The sequence below is a fragment of the Tenrec ecaudatus genome, chromosome 2 (genome assembly GCF_050624435.1).
Source record: "Tenrec ecaudatus isolate mTenEca1 chromosome 2, mTenEca1.hap1, whole genome shotgun sequence".
NCBI classification, from domain to species: Eukaryota; Metazoa; Chordata; class Mammalia; order Afrosoricida; family Tenrecidae; genus Tenrec; species Tenrec ecaudatus.
Window position 1 is genome coordinate 163,187,991 of NC_134531.1, and position 16,143 is coordinate 163,204,133.

The 16,143-nt window shown below is 45.2% G+C and overlaps 1 protein-coding gene across 4 annotated transcripts in view; it reads left to right on the forward strand.

The window, feature by feature from the left end:
- Window positions 1–865: 865 nt before the first annotated feature.
- Window positions 866–16,143, forward strand: part of GRIA1 (glutamate ionotropic receptor AMPA type subunit 1) — a 379,675-nt gene continuing 364,397 nt past the window's right edge. For all 4 annotated transcript variants that reach the window (XM_075543167.1, XM_075543168.1, XM_075543169.1 and 1 more), the window contains exons 1-2: window positions 866–947; window positions 3,929–4,066. In XM_075543167.1, the coding sequence (XP_075399282.1) occupies window positions 866–947; window positions 3,929–4,066 (220 nt within the window). The remainder of the gene's footprint in view (window positions 948–3,928; window positions 4,067–16,143) is intronic.

The following is a 16,143-nucleotide window of genomic DNA, read 5'->3' on the forward strand; positions in this document are numbered from 1 at the left end:
GGTTGGTCTCTCTGTCATTCATCTCATTCCGGGAGAAGTCTTCTTATTCCCCCCCCTTACATTTTCCAGCAGGGATTTCTAGGGTCTTCCCATCAGGACTTAGTTGTGGAGCTAATTGGGCCAGTGGAGTGCAGGAGACACCTCCAGCACAGCCATGCACTCCCAGGGAAAAAAGTGACCTAGATCAGGCAGTAGGTAGATCCAGGACTATTGTGGGGACCCCCTGCCACCTACTGACAGCTGAACCCACATACCTAATAGTCTCTGCCTGGCAGGGGTCTGGGGGGGTGGCTGGGAGAGAGAGCCAGGGAAAGATGAAATGGGACTCGGTCCTTTTAGGACCAAGTTCCACATATCCCACTCCACCCCACCCCCAAACACACACACACACACACACACACACACACACACACACACACACACACACGAGGAGAGAACCCCAGGCGGGGGCTGGGAGGTAGAGGAGGTCGGCAGAGGAACCCCCGCTGTCTCCCCAGTAGGTATTAGCATAGAGCCTGTGTGAGTGTGAGGGGGAGAGCTAGCTGGAGCGAGGGAGGGAGTGAGCTCCGGGAGGCAGGCTTGCGAGAGGAGCGGGAGAGGGGGAGCAAGCACTCCAGCGAGCATGAGGACGGCTTCTCTTTCCCGTGCTCAGTTAATGTGGCTGTCAGTTGGTGTTAACGCTGCAGTGTAAGTGCTCAGATTCCAGGGAAAACAGGCAAACCTCACGAAAGGAAGGAAAGAAGAAACTGCAAGAGGAAAAGAAGCAGCAGGACATCAACAGGAATAAAGGGAAAGCGGGGGGGACACCAAATCTATAAATCTATGATTGGACCTGGGCTTCGTTTTCGCCAATGCAAACAGGAATATGCAGCACATTTTTGCCTTCTTCTGCACCGGTTTCCTAGGCACGGTCGTCGGTGCCAATTTCCCCAACAACATCCAGATTGGTGAGTGAGGGGTACCTTCGGGGGAGGGACTTTCAGGGTCTGGCCCGCGGTTCGGTTTGGGGGGAGTCCGTCCCCCCCTCAAGTTCTAGCCAGCCGATGTGCTTGGCCATCTAAAGCTGAGCAGCGATGGGAGGAGGACTTGGGCTGTTGGTGTGGGGAGGGGGCTTCTCTTGTTGAGAAGAGGGGCAAAGGAGAAACGTTTACACACACACACACACACACACACGCACGCACGCACGCACCAGCCAGGAGCATGTGAAATGGAGGAGCCACTGTTTGGGAGTAAAAATAAATCAATTAAATCAAGCGGTAGCAAGGAAAGGGGTGGTGGGGGGTTAAGACTGTCTCCATTGCTGGGATGCTGGTGTGGTTTCCTTTATTTATGTAAGTGTGAGAGCTGTGTGTAGTGATGGATCTCTTGGTCTCATGGATTTCAGATGCATGTGTCTATTACATTGAGAAGAGCAGTGATTCCTTACCTGGCGAAGGAGAAAGAGACCCTTTTCAAGGAGTGAAGGGTGCTGGGTTGGTGGCAGCCACTAAAATGATGGCAGGTGCCGCCACTACAAGGCAAGGGAGCCTTCCGTGTGGTGTCTGCTTCGCTGGGCTAGTGAATCTCCACCTCCCAGTCCTGGGACTTCCCAATCTGCCTTCTCTCTAGCCTTTCCTTTGCTCCCTGCCTTACATTTTGTGTCCACAGACATTATCTACCTTTTAAACACACACATACACACATGCTCCCTTATGTTGTTTACAGTCCCCATCACTGGCTCCTTCTCTCAACTTGGAAGCAGATTTCCACATGCTGCATGGCTTTTCCTTCCCCATTCCCACTCCCCGCTTGTTTTGCTTCCCAACAGACCGCAACTCTCTCAGGGTTTTGCAGGATGGCTAATAAACATGACTCTTCCTAATAGGAATGGGTGGGGTGGGGTGAGGGGGACAAAACTAAAAGGAGCAATACAACCAAGAACAGATTTGCCCCAGGGCTCTGGGCTTTCCTGTGGCCAGTAGTAATTCAGGATGGTGTGTGTCCGCACTCAAGGGGGCTGCTTTGCGTGGAGGTTTTTAGTGTTGTTTGGCTTTTGTTTTTCTACCCCAGGTAGGGAGGCAGGGATGCAGTTCCAGTAGCGAAAGTTCCTGTTGCTGGGACTGTGTTCTTCCTGTCAGTGTGTGCGTTTGCGTGGGGATACGTACAGGTGGTGTTGGGTTGCTCACAAACCCGCAGTCTGGGTCTCCTCTGGGCCTCCCCAGCTAGCTGGAGTCCAGGCTTGTGGGTGTCGCCATGAAGCGGTAACTTGATGTTTCCTGACACCTGTTAAGCTGCATTCTGAAGCCTGTGTGGGGCTAGGGGGTTAGTGCCTAACGTTAAAAACTTCCTGCCTCTGGTTGACACTTCCTCTGCAGCCCAGACTGGCTTTCTGCCTCCTGACCACTTGCTTTCTTGTTCATTCATTGCAAGGGAGGGGGAGGGGGGCAGGGGAGTGTGTGGGGTGTGGTCATCGGGGAGGAAGAGGTAGTCTCAGAATCAAGGACATAGATGTTGTTTGTTTGTTTTTACTCTTTAAAACAGGTACATATGTACAGGTCTAGATTATTCATTTTAACATGTGGCATCACTTGTGTTTTCACTTTAGTATTTCCCCTACTTGGCTGAATGCAAATCCTTGGGTAGGCTTGGGTGGACTTGGCTTCTCCAAGTTTATTTGTACATTTTACCGTGGATAGGAGCAAGAGGGGATGTTGTGTGTGTGTGTGTACATGGGATGTTTGCTCATGCCTCTCTGCTGCAGATCATTCATCAGATTTATCCTTACCGTGCTTGTTCAACTGATAAAGCCAGCGTTGTTTTTGTTTTCCAATAAGAAGGTTGAAACATGAAATTATAGAACAAATGCTCAAAAATAACACTGCCATCAAGTAATACTTCATTCTATCATATTCCATACGATCTCCAACAAAAGCCTTCAAATCTACTTACTGGTCCTTAAAAGCAAACATGTAACCATTGTGTAAGAAGTTAGAAGTACATTGCACCAGGACTGTGATTTCTTTGGATCCTGGATGAACTTCTTTCTAAGCATTCATTATAGTTCAGACTCTGGAAATTGCTGATTTTCATTCCCAGAAACATATGCTAATTTACTTGCATGTCCCCAGGAGGCACACAGGTAAGCTGTGTACTCTTTTTAACTTGGAACAGTATCCTTGACCGGAACCCTTTTTGTTTTTTTTGCCGGAATAGAATGTTTGTATCCTCTAAACATCCCTAAACCCACCCATTTTTAAAACACACGGTGGTTCTCTGGAGCAAAGACAACGATAATTCCTTATGTAACAAGTCATTCCTAGGAAGCTGGGATCGCGAGTGATAAGAGAAGAAACAAATCACCGTTTGCTCAAAATCGAGGGTGTCCAGAGGAAATGCATCCTAGACGTGAGAGGCACTGGAAAGGACTCGTTAAGTGGCACGCAGGTCTGGTCAGGCCGAGGAACATGAGTGACAGGATAAGCAAAGGGTTTTCATCCTGCAGAAGCCCGCAGGGTCCAAAGTTAGAGGGACACGAATTAACACCTCCTTCTCATGAGGCTCTGGGGTAAGAAACAGTTTGGTAGCAGGACAAAATAGACACGGCAGGCAGCATGTATCACCACATGCGTGTGAGAGCCCAGATCACCCAGTGGTGCGCACCCGGGCGGAAGAGGAGACGTGCCACCCTATGCTCCTGTTTGCCCTGAGCTGAGCTGAGCTGAGCTGAGGGGTGAGCTATCAGATGTCTGAGCAGAGTGACAGATGTTGGAGGCTCTTGTCACCTCCGAGCTCATCTGTGGAAGTCTACTTGAACTCGCATCCTCTCCAACATAGGCTACACCTAGTGGGTTTGACATGGGCAGAAGGGAGGAGTCCATTTGGTGTGGGCTGCCGCGGAGGTAAATCTATGTCTAGCCTGGCTACCATGTTGTATTTCTTTTCCTCACAGGGGGATTATTTCCAAACCAGCAATCACAGGAACATGCTGCTTTTAGATTTGCTCTGTCACAACTCACAGAGCCCCCAAAGCTGCTCCCCCAGATTGATATTGTGAACATCAGCGACAGCTTTGAGATGACCTACAGATGTAAGTAATTGCTTCTATTTCGGAGATTTCTTTTCCGCGTCCGTCCAATGAGCAGACGGCCTGCGGGTAGGTGGTGGTGGTGCAAACATGATGGAGTTGTCATCTGTCTTCATAAGAGAAGCGCCCTCCAAGAAAAATTTCCAGGGCCATTTGAGTTATTCCAGCAGTTGGTATTTCACATCCGGCAATGCTTCATGGAAGGGATTTGCTTTTTCACCGTCAGCTAACTTTTAAATGTCAGCACGAGAGGTGCTCGGGTGGATTCCTCTCCCCCCTACCTTGCATGGTTTTCTGGATCAACTGAAAGAGTTTCACAGATAAGAAACTTTGGAGAAATGTAGACTAAAGCAAGGGTCTGGCTCAGAGAATGTGGTCTTAAAGGTTCAAACCATTTCTTACGTACAAATTAAAAGAAAAACCTGTCCCCGTGGCTTGATAAGAAGGAGTAGATGAGAAGCTGTATGCATGATCTCCTATTTGGGGCAGTGAACAGTATGCTAGGAATGGTGCGCCTTGGTTATGTCCAAAATGGCTTGAAAAATTGGAATGTTGTGTGATGGTCTGAGAGCACAGAACATAACAACGGTGGTCTCAGAGAAGGAGGAGGGATAGAGCACTCTCTGGCTTCTCGATGGGATGCTGCTGAACACAGATAACTAGTCCCATTTTGAGTTATTCATGTCATCTAAGACCGAAAAGGAAACTTTGGGATCTCATGGTTTTTGTTTTCTGTTTGATTAAATCATACGAATGCATCAGTACACATATTTTACCTGCAGAGATTCAGCTTAAGAAGGAATGCATCAAACTCTGGTGCGTGAGCCCAATGGGCAAGAACAAATCCAGGCTCAAAACTGGGTGAAATTGCCCCTATAGGCTTCGGGTTACTTGGTGGCTTCTGCTGAGCTGGGGGTGGTTGAAATCATGGACGACCTTTCCTCCATCTATTTCCCACATTCCCACATAGTGGCTTCTCAAGGACTTGAACTGAGCATGTTTTGAAACCTCAAAGTAAGAATTATTAATTCTCCTTATTCTTGAGACCCCCTATTAGCTAGTATTAATAACAAATTAGATTTCGTTGATTAGGTGCATACAGTTTTAAGAGCGATAGTATTTTCTTGATGGTTCTAGCACTACTCATTCCCACGTCTTGCTCACTCATTATAGCCCATGCAGCAAAAGCGCTCACTGCCTTCCATACGCTGGCTCTTCCAATCCTTGCGCACGCCTGCGCAGCACTGTCTGTTATATCCCCTTAGAAATGAAGACGCTAAAACGGAAACAGGCTATGAAATCTACCTGAGCACAGCCAGGAGCAAAGTGCTGGTCTTAGGAGGCCTGGTGGCGTAATGGTTCCTCAGTGGACTGCAATCCTCAAGGTCAGCAGTTCAAAACCACCAGCTGCTCTGAGGGAGGAAGATGGGGCTTTCTTCCGGAAAGAGTTTCCGAAACTGGCAAAGGCAGGTCTACCCTGTCCTATAAGGTCATGATGAGTTTCCACAGCTCAATGGCAGCAAGTTTTACTCGTTGAGTTATGACACTCGGGGCCACGTTCCTAGCCCCTGAGAGAGACCTCCACCGTTGTGTAACCTGAGATATGTAGAGACGCAGGAGTTGCCGGGTCTGAGCCTGGTCTGGAAAAGTACCGAAGGAGAAAAACGTTTAGCCCTTCACGTCACAGCTATGGTTTTGCTCAGAAGTGATCCACCGAATAGAGCAATTCTGCATCTTGATAATACAGAGTGAAAATCTGTCAAGTGTGTTACTACCCACACAGGAGAGCTGCATTTTGATGGTTTAATGCTGGATTATAGTTCTGTAAGTACTTCAGCTTGAGGAACTGGAATAACATTGAGCAGGTATTTAGCTATTGGATAATCTCCCCACATCTCAAACTCAGTACCCTCGAGTCAATGTTGCCTCACAGCAGTCCTGCAGGACAGGAGTACACGGCCTGTCTCTCTTGACGCGCTGCTGGGATGGTTAGTGGTTTCAAACTGCCGACCATGAGGTTAGCAGCCCAATGGGTAACCACGATGCCACGAAGGCTCCACAGAACCTCACACTCACGTTTTCAATTGCAACTTAATGTAGGGTGTTTTTGAGAAGAAGCCCAGGGACACAGCAGTTAAGGGTTTCGCTGCTCAATGAAAACCCCAGTGCTTCAACCCCACCAACTCTATTGCAGGAGAAAAGATCTGTCCATCTACTTCCTGTTCAAAGTATGACCTAGGAAACTTCAGGAGCTGGTTTTGTTCCGTCCTGTAAAGCTGAGCTGAGTTGAAATCAACTACATGCACACGCTGGCTTTCTTAAGAGAGGCTTTGGGGATAGACATCGATGTCTCTATAAAAAACTTGACGTAATGCACAATGTGTTTCATGTACATGGTGTGCTAATTTATTGCCTAGTGGGAGGCTCGATAGCTTTTGTCATTCTCTTAGAGGGGTCCATTATGCAAGAAGGGCTGCTTACTTAGAGAACCACGGCGAAGAAACTGCCTGCGCGTGTGTGTGCTCGCACTGCTGAGAGCTGTCTACAGCAGCTTCGTGGAAAGCCATGTTCACTGCGATCCTAGTGTCAAGATGCTGACTGGCAGGATGAGATAATAAGAGACAAAAATAGGAGGAAATGTTCTCAGACAAAAGGTGGTGCTTCTCTGTTGTTATCTTTACAACTTAAAACTTCCCTTCTGACAGGGTTGCTGGCTAGTTATTAGGGAGGAAGAAAGAATACAGGTGACGTTTTCCATTGTGGTCAATGAACTGAGAGGGAAGGCATCGGGGATCTTCAGCTTGATTGCTACGATACACCAGCTTACAAACTTCCATGAAGGCTCACCTCCTTTATATGATCTCTCCCTACATGTTTCCATGTTTCCTCAATGCTTTGAACTGAGTGGACTTTGGACATACAAAGATGATACAATATCCACATTCTTGAATAAGTTACCATCCGGTGTGGGGGGGGGAATATTGCTATAGGGCTTCTCTGAGAAGAAATATTGTATTGTGCATAGACATTCTGTTTCTTCTGATGTTTGGATTCAAGATCGGAAGACATGTAGGACAATTCGGGTGGTGATGAAGACAATGTAATTTATAGACTGCTTATAAGACTGTTATTTTCTATGTCAGAATTAACTGTGATCCATTAGTTTGGGAGAATCTTATATGTGTCTCAGTTTGAAGAAAGAAAACTTAATCAAGGAAGCAGAGTGGCTTGTGTAAGGTGGATTGTTTAATCATTTAGGGAAAATCAAGAAAGGCATTTGATTCAGTATTGCATGCTATTTGAAAAAATGGACTTTAAATTAACTGCCCCAAGTCAGTCTTAAGGAAAACAACTCCAGAAACCAACTCTAGCTTTGATTTGTCTTCTCTTTCTCAGAATGTTAGCTATTCATTTTCAGCACCTTTTGCTATTCAGTATCCCTCCACCAGAGGGTGGAGACAGGAAGGGAGCAGTTTAACCAGAACCATTCCCGCTAAATGTGGTAGGAAGAGGGGGTTATAAAGGAAGAGTCGTGATTACAGAATAGGGGGAGCCGAGGAATAGAAAAGAGGAGAATCAGCCAACTCCACCGGCCAAGGTGAGAGTTTGGCATTTCTTTGCACTCAATTGTCTTGTTTTCCTTGCCTGTTATCATTAACAGGTAGTCACTGAATTAGGAACACCAGGGCCTTACAAGTCCACAGGAACACATGTGGGAAGGCTTCCACCAACATCAAAGTTACCGGACAACTGTCACTTTACATGGGGTCTCTGTAGCAAGGGTACACAATGTTGTTGTTAAATGCCCTCCAGCCCGTTCTGGTGCATAGCCACTTTATAACGGAATAAAACTGGCCCTGCATCATCATCAGGGTGGTCTCCCTTTGAACTTATTACTGCAGCCATTGTGTCACTACGTCTCATTAAGGGTCTTGCTCTTTTTTTCTGACCAGCTGCTTTCACTGTATATTCTCCAGGAATTTGTCCATTTTAATAGCATGTTTCAAAGTACTTGAGATGAAATCTCGACATCCCTCCTTCTAAAGGAGCATTCTGGCTGTTCTTCCAAGACAGACATGTTCATTTTCTGGCCAACCAAAAAACTCAAACCACAACCGATGAGTCAATTCCCATTCACAGAAACCCTGTAGACCAGAAAAGAAATGTTCCAAAGGGATTCTGTGATTGTATATCTTCACAGGGACAGACAGCTTCCTCTTTCTCTGAAAGAGCAGTTGATAGATTTGAACCACCTATCTTGCAGTTCCCATCATAGTGCTTCACCCAGTCCACCATGTTTACTCTGATGGCCTTACTACATTCAATATTGTTGCCAACACTAGTATTCTAATACACCAATTATTCATTGGTCTTTCTTATCCCATTTTTGCATGTATATGAGGCAATTGGAAATACCATGGGGTTAGGTCAGGTGCACTTTCGTCCTCAGTGGCATTTTGCTTTTTAGCACTTGGAAGAGGTCTTTCACAGCAGATGTGTCTGATGCAACTCATCAGTTGCCTTCTTGACTGCTGCTTCCAAGGCCATTAACTGTAGATCCAAGTCAAATGAAGTCTTTGACAACATCCATCGTTCCTGCCTTTATCATGATGACGTTTGTTAGTCTGATGATGGGGACTTTTGTGTTTGTTTGTTTTAATGTTGAGGTGCAATCCATATCAGGGCTTAGCCTTTAGTCTTGATCAGTATGTCTTCTTCACTTTGAAAAGTCCAGGTATCCCATCTGCATATCACAGCTCTTCTTCTGATCCTGACCCTGTATTTGGCTTCATATAGCTTACTTTCTCAGATTAGTTGCTTTGTGTGCAGATTGAGTAAGTGTGGGGAAAGGATACAGAGCCCTGACACACACCTCTGCTGATTTTCAACCAGGCAGTATCACTTTTTTTCTGTCCGAACCACTGCTTCTTGGTCTATGGGCCGGTTCTGCGTGAGCTCAATAAATGTTCTGGAAAGTTTATTCCCCTCAGTATTGTCCATAATGTACTATTTTTCACACTGTTGAATGTCTTTGCATGGTCAGTAACACATATCTTTCTGATATTCTCTGTTTTTAACCAATATCCATCTGACATCAACAATGACACCACTCATCTCATGTTCCTTTCTGGATATCTGGCTATTCCTTGTCAATGTACTGTTGCAACCATTTAAAAAATATCATCAGCAAACACTTGTCTGCCACATAAACAACAGAGTGGATGAAAACCTGACCCAGGTTTCTGTTAGGTCTGGAAAACATTGCAATTTCATAATTGTCTTTTCATCCATTCGTCTATTTATTCTTCCATCATTTATTCAGCCGTCATTCCAGGCAACCAGCCCACCAGGAAAAATGACTTTAGACTATTCATAGAGGCTATGGCTTCAGAAGGTTCCTGGGAAAATCAGAATGAGAAATAATGAACTCTTCCCATGAGCTCTTTGAAGCCCCCTCGCATACTCTGCACACCCAGTGCGTGTCAATCGTTGTCCTAATCCATGTCCACCCCGGTGATCCTGACCCCATGACTCCAGAGGACACAGCACAGATGTTCCATAGGTTTTCTTAAGCTGCACGTTTCTTTCAAAACAAGACTGCCTCATTTTTTCTCTCAGAGTAGCTGGTGGGTTTGAACCCTAATTAATCCACTGGGCCGCCAGGGCTAACGATCACTGTGTTAGGTACTACAAATAGCAAATAACTAGCAAAAAAAAACACAGCCTCTTTCCTTGGGAAACCGTATAGCTCACAGGCCCTTAAATTTCCATGCACACAAGCATCATCGAGGGACCTAATTTAAAGCAAGATTGGGGTGGATCGCTCCTTTGGTCTTCCTGAATCAGAATATTGAAGAGCAATCTCTGGGGGGCACTCTGTAGTAGTTAGTATGGGGATCACACTTTGAAAAACTCTGCTTTAATCTAAAAAATCTTCCGTTCACTTAGCAAGCAGTTTTGAATCCTTAACCAAGCTCAGGTGTGTTAAACACTACACATGCAGAGAAAAGTAAGACATGTCCCTGCCCTGGAGGACTGTGTCCTCGTAAGGCTGACTGTCCTGTAAAGTGAAAATTAAAATGTAATGTGGTAAGTGTAGTAGCAGGAATTTGTGCAGAACACTGGGGATGCCTCAGGGAATGGGGTCTGCTTCACAGATTGGTGGTGAATTGAGCTGCCAAGATAAATAGATCACAGGGGTGGGGACAGAGTGGGGAAGAGATGCTGCCTCCCCCTTCTGGGTGGAGGAATTAGCATCTGCAAGGACAAAAAGGACAGGTTACTTTGTTCCTCCTCACTCTTGATTATGTGGCAAGACTCTGCTGGGTCTTTCTTGTAGTGTTTATCAGATCCTGCAAGGCAAGAGTCCTTGGGAGGCGCAAATGATTAGGTACATAACTAATGACTGAAGAGTTAGCAGTTCTAATCCACCAAGAAGAACCTCACTAGGCTGACGACAGATCTGCTCCTGAAAGCTGGAAGTCTTGGGAACTTTATAGAGCAGTTCTGTTCTGCACATATGGAATCCCCATGAGTCAGAATCAATTGAACAGCCAATTGAACAGTGGTGTAGGGCATATTCAAGCAGGCCAGACTGGCACGGCAATTTCAGGTACCACAGAAGGGGACCACCAAAGGGCTAGCCACAAACCAATTGCAGACCCAGTTAGTGTTTACAAATCAGGAAATTGGCTGTTGGCACTTGGGTTTCAAAAGGGTCCGACAACTCTGGGACTGGGTAATGCTCCCATGGCCAGAGAACAGAACACTTCACCCACCTCCACAGCTCCTTCCCAGCCTGCCCACTCCTCGCATTCCTTTACCAGCCTGGCTTTTGGAAGCAGGGAGTGTCTAAGCCCTTGCAATGTTACCTGTGTTGTGTGTTGATGGTGACTCAGACCGAGCCGCCATGCAGGAGGACCCCACGTAGCTCTCGTGTGGTGTTGCTGAGAATACCTGACACGGTGATGCTTCTAAGGCAAATGAACAAATGTCTCCAGCAGTCAGGGCAGCACACGCAGCAATCAGGTAGCAGCCAGGACACAGCCAATGGGTTCCCTCTGCTGGGGACATTCACACACGAATCTAGGCATTGGTAACCTACAGAGGCCATCTTAAATCTTGCTAGGGGTTCCTTAATCACTACCAGAGATGCAAGCCAGCAACCCACAGATTTCATTATGCTTGAGCTGTGTAGGAATTTGAAAATATCAACATTAGACATTTTAAAATGTGGATTTCCAAGTTCTCCAAAACAAAAAGCCAGCAGATCTGTGAACTCTGGATCCTCATTGCCGCTCATCACTCACTGTCAAGGGTTCAGGAGCACTGCCTTTTTTAGGGCATAAACTCTCCGGTGTGCCCAAGCCGTCCCATTCCTTAGTATATTTGCCCGAGCACAATGACATCATCTCGCTCGCCCAGGCCTGCAGGTTAATCTGCCTTTACTGGTTTTAAAACTTGAGCATCGTCATTTTTGTATAGCATTCTAATAATGTTTATATCTCATTCTGACGACAGAGGACACAAAAGCTGGGTAACTCTTGTTGTTGAGAAGTTATGCAGCAAAGAGAATAGACAGCTGCTAATGAGGTTAACAAAGATTCTTTTGAAGACTTACTGCATGCCAGATAATTAGCATGTTACTTTATTTAATTTTTATAATAACTTTGTAAGGTGATAACTCCATTTGATAGATGATGCTATTGAGAAGATTAAGTGTCTTCTTCCTACCATGCAGTTGCTGTGGAGTTGGTCCCAAGTCATGGCGAGCCCATGGGCATCAGCCTAGAACTTTGCTCTGTAGTGTCAACAGGAGGCCAAATTATGTATATTTATCACATTTGATGCATGAAAATTGTACTCTTTTAGGATTTGAAGATGTGCATTCAAGTGCTAGACTGTCTTCTGAAATGTTCCAAGGATAGCCTTAGAGAAGCAACCTGTTCCCATGCTTACCTATAAGACAGAACTCATATGACCTGTGAGTTGTCCCAGGTTTATATTTCTATGGGGAGTCCATATGGGAACCCCCTTAGGCAAGCAATTAAGAAAGGAGGCTCTTGTTTAAACCTTAGGTCCTGGAGAGACTCACTGAACTCTGAGAATCTAATGAAGACTCCGAGCCTCTCCCCACCAATTTATACATCAAAGCACACTGTGTGTGGAAACGCAAAAGGATTACAATGCTACTGGGCCTCGGGTGCATAGACTCAATATTCATCAAGTAACGAGGCAATGCCAATACAGTTGTGTTTATGGACCTTCGTGGCTATGACAGATGAAGCCATTAATCCAATATCACTCCTATAAGTGTCTACTTACTGCCATCAAGTCGACGCCAACTCATAGTGTGCCTAGAGGGTACTGTAGAACTGCCTCTTTGACTTTCCCACCTAAAAGTGTTCAGAGGAATAGAAAGCCCTATCTTTCTACCAAAGAGGGCCATGTGGCTTTGAAGACTCCTGCACATGTATGCTAAATACACTAGGACATATAATTTTGAGATCATATTAAAGCAAAATAAAACCAGTTCTGGTCAGAGGGGTGGGGAATCTTCCTTCAGGAGCACTGTTTGCAAGAAGCAGCAAAGGCTTTGGGAATGTGTGGCTGACACTGGGAGGAGGAGCCCAGGAATTCCTGGGCAAAGGTCAAAGGAGGAGAAAAGTGGGAGCTTGCAGGACTGGAAGGGGCGGCAGAAGCCAAACCTTGAGAGCAAGTGATGGATTTTGATCTCCAGCCCAAAAGCTATGTGAAAACTGCTGAAGCATTTTAAGAAAAGTGATATGTTCAGATTTCTGTTTTCTCACCAGGAACGAGCCAGCCTCTGGAGCACTTTGTCACGTTCATGTTCCCTGGAGACTCCTTGCTTGTACAGCAAGGACCTTTGTTCCTTTACTTCTGGGAGTCTGGCAGATGGGCAGGGTTGGAACACTGAGGGGAAGGGAGGCTGGATATTCAGTGCAGGGATGAGTCCTAAATGGCTCTGGTGGGCTTCTGAGTACGCTCACGGAGCTCGGGACTGACTCTGTGTATGCGCATGAAGTCCCGGAAATCATCTAGAGACCTTAGTTATTTCTTTAGCAGAGAAGGTCCACACTACAGTTCCGTCGGAGTCTCTAGCTAAACTGGCACCTTCAATGAGCCTCACTCACACACCATTTCACCTCCCCTGGTATCGGGATATGCACGCTTCCTGTATTTCTCTGTTGGAATTCTGCCCTGGTCAGTTCTAACTTGGATCGGCTCCTCCTTAGGACCTCCCCTGCTTTCTTATGGGTACTCCTAGGCTTGGGTGCCTTCCTTGTAGCAATTGTCACATTTTGTGCTGAGTTTTAGTTCTCTACAGTCTCCCTTTGCTACCCAACTGGAAAGAAGCTCAAGGGTCGCGATGTCCTTTTATTCAGTTGGCTAACAGAGTCCTTGCCATACAATAACTCAGTAGTTCTGGCCATTGAGTGAATGAATGAATGCAGATCAGGCACAGTCACAGTCTTGAATTATTTCTGCTTTATGGCATAGTGCTTCTATATAGTGAGAGTCCTAGGGACCCAACTGCAAATTCCTATAGACAATTGTATTGTGTCTTAAGTGAAGTTCCATTTCCCAGTGAAAGGGTTTGGGGTACAAGACCTGACTGCAACATGTTAACCATCAATTATTTTGAACCTCAGTATATCTTCAAAATAAGTATATGAATTATTAATATCAGTCATTCCTGATTATTATGAGAGTGACTAAATGATAAGGTTCCAGACCTTTATTCCCAATAAAATATAATGCAGAAGGTATTTTTACTCCAAAGTGTTTTGTTGTAGTTGTTGTTATTGCTTGTTTTGACAGATGAGGAAACTGAGTCCGCAAAGCAATGTAGAATGAGCAATGCTTTTGTGTTTCTGGTTGCATAGCAACCAGAACTATCAAAGGGGTGGGAGGGCTTTTATCTGACCATTGTGGATCCCTTGGCCTGCTTCTTTGTGCATCTTATATGGCCCTTTGGCAACAGCAGCCCTTAGACCCAACACACACACACCCACACACGTGCCACTACACATCTGTTTTTTTCACATAGCCCATAACCCTCCATTCTTCCATACATGCTGCTGTCAAGGTGTGGGGGGACTGAGGCTACTGGGAATCTCTCTTCAATCCTGGCTGCTCTTGGGACATTGGCGGGTCTCTACTGTTCAGAGAGCACAGGGAAGTTCCAGGGCATGGAAATTCCAGGTTTCAGAGGATGCAGACAATGAACCAGTGAAAATAATAAGACAGGCACCCAATGGTTAAGCCCATTTCCCTTTATTCATTATGTTACCCTATAGGACTAAATAAACTTTTTGAGAATTATTTTTATTTTGTGTACAAGTTATAGGTATATTGGAAACCACAGGAATGCAGATGCCAACTAAAAATGCAATTATAATACACTCCTATCTTCTGAAAAAAAATGAATCCTGGAAAACATGCAGCTTGAATGCTTCATGAATGCAAGACTTCATCTCACATACTTGGCTATGCTATCGGGAGTGACAGCTCCCCAGAAAAGGACATCCCGCTTGGTAAAGGAGAGGAGCAGCATAAAGAAGGAAAGGCTTCAATAAGCTGAATTGACACTGTGGCTGCAACAATGAGCTGGGAGATAATAATAATGTGCGTGTGGTGTAGGACTGAGCGGGGCTTTCCTCGGTTGCACCTGGGGTCATTAGTAGTAGAACAGATGCGACAGCATCACACAACAACATCCTTTTTCTAAACGTAAATTGGTAATGTATTCATGTGTCACTTAACATACATAATCTGTGAAATGTGACTTTAGGGGATTTGGATGTTGCACAAATATGCTTAAATCTCAACCAGTGGCAATCACTGATGTTCCACCATTAAGTTGTTTAGTATTCTTCTGTATCTCTTCCCAATGGAAACTTCCCCTTTGCCCCTTGCTGCTGCTATTCTCACTAGCAGTGGCTGTGCTGCATCTGGGAGCCAGGATGCGCTTCACAGCAGTATTTTCAGAAGAAAATGAACAGAGAGATAGCACTGCAATACTCAAGAGCTGTGCAGTCCACGAGATTGGCTGCTGCTGCCTCCTGCTCGAAGCACACACTGCTATATGGCAAATGTTTATTTATAAGTAGGGAACGTTCACATTAAAATAACAGTAGAAAGTATTGTTTATACATAAGCCAGTCATACAGATGTTTATTATTAGCAGGACATATGTGTTATAGGTTTTATATTCTGTAATAAACTCACTGCCATTGAGTTGATGCCAACTCACAGACACCCCATAAGACAGGGTAGAACTGCCTGCCCCTGTGTGTTTCCAAGACTGTCACTCTTTGCAGGAGTAGAAAGCTTTATGTTTCTCCCAGAGCGACTGGTGGTTTCGAACTGCTTACCTTGTAGTTAGCAGCCCAATGTGTAACTACTATCCCACCAGGGGTCCTATATATAATTTATATTAGTATATAAAACATTAGACTTTATAGACAATTATATATATGAATACATATATTGTATTCTACAATTGCTTCAAATATGAGACAGAGATACACATGCTGTATGCAGTAAGCTATTGCATTCACTACCTCTGATTGCATTCACCATGTATGTTTCATTCCTCCTTGGGACTGCTAAATTATATTATAACCCTGTCGTGCCATATATATACATATATATGATCAGATATTGCACAAATGGACATTATGTGACATGTTACCATACTGTCTTACAGCATACCTTTTATACATAGTACATCATATGCAAAAAACATAGATATTACTTTTAATAGCACATAAAAACCACACCAAACTCACTGCCATTGAATCAAAGCTGACTCATGGTGACGCCGCACCCCCCCCCCCAACTGTGGGTTTCTGAGACTTTAAGTATTTACGGGAGCAGAAATCCTCCCCTTTCGACAGAAGATCAGCAGGTGGTTTCAAACTGCTGACCTTGCAGTAGCAGCCCACTATGCCACCAGGGATCCATTCATGCATAATATAGGGCGATAATTCTAAATTCTCAGAGGTATTACAACAGGCAAATGCCATTACTTATGTGAAAGGGCTATGGAAAAT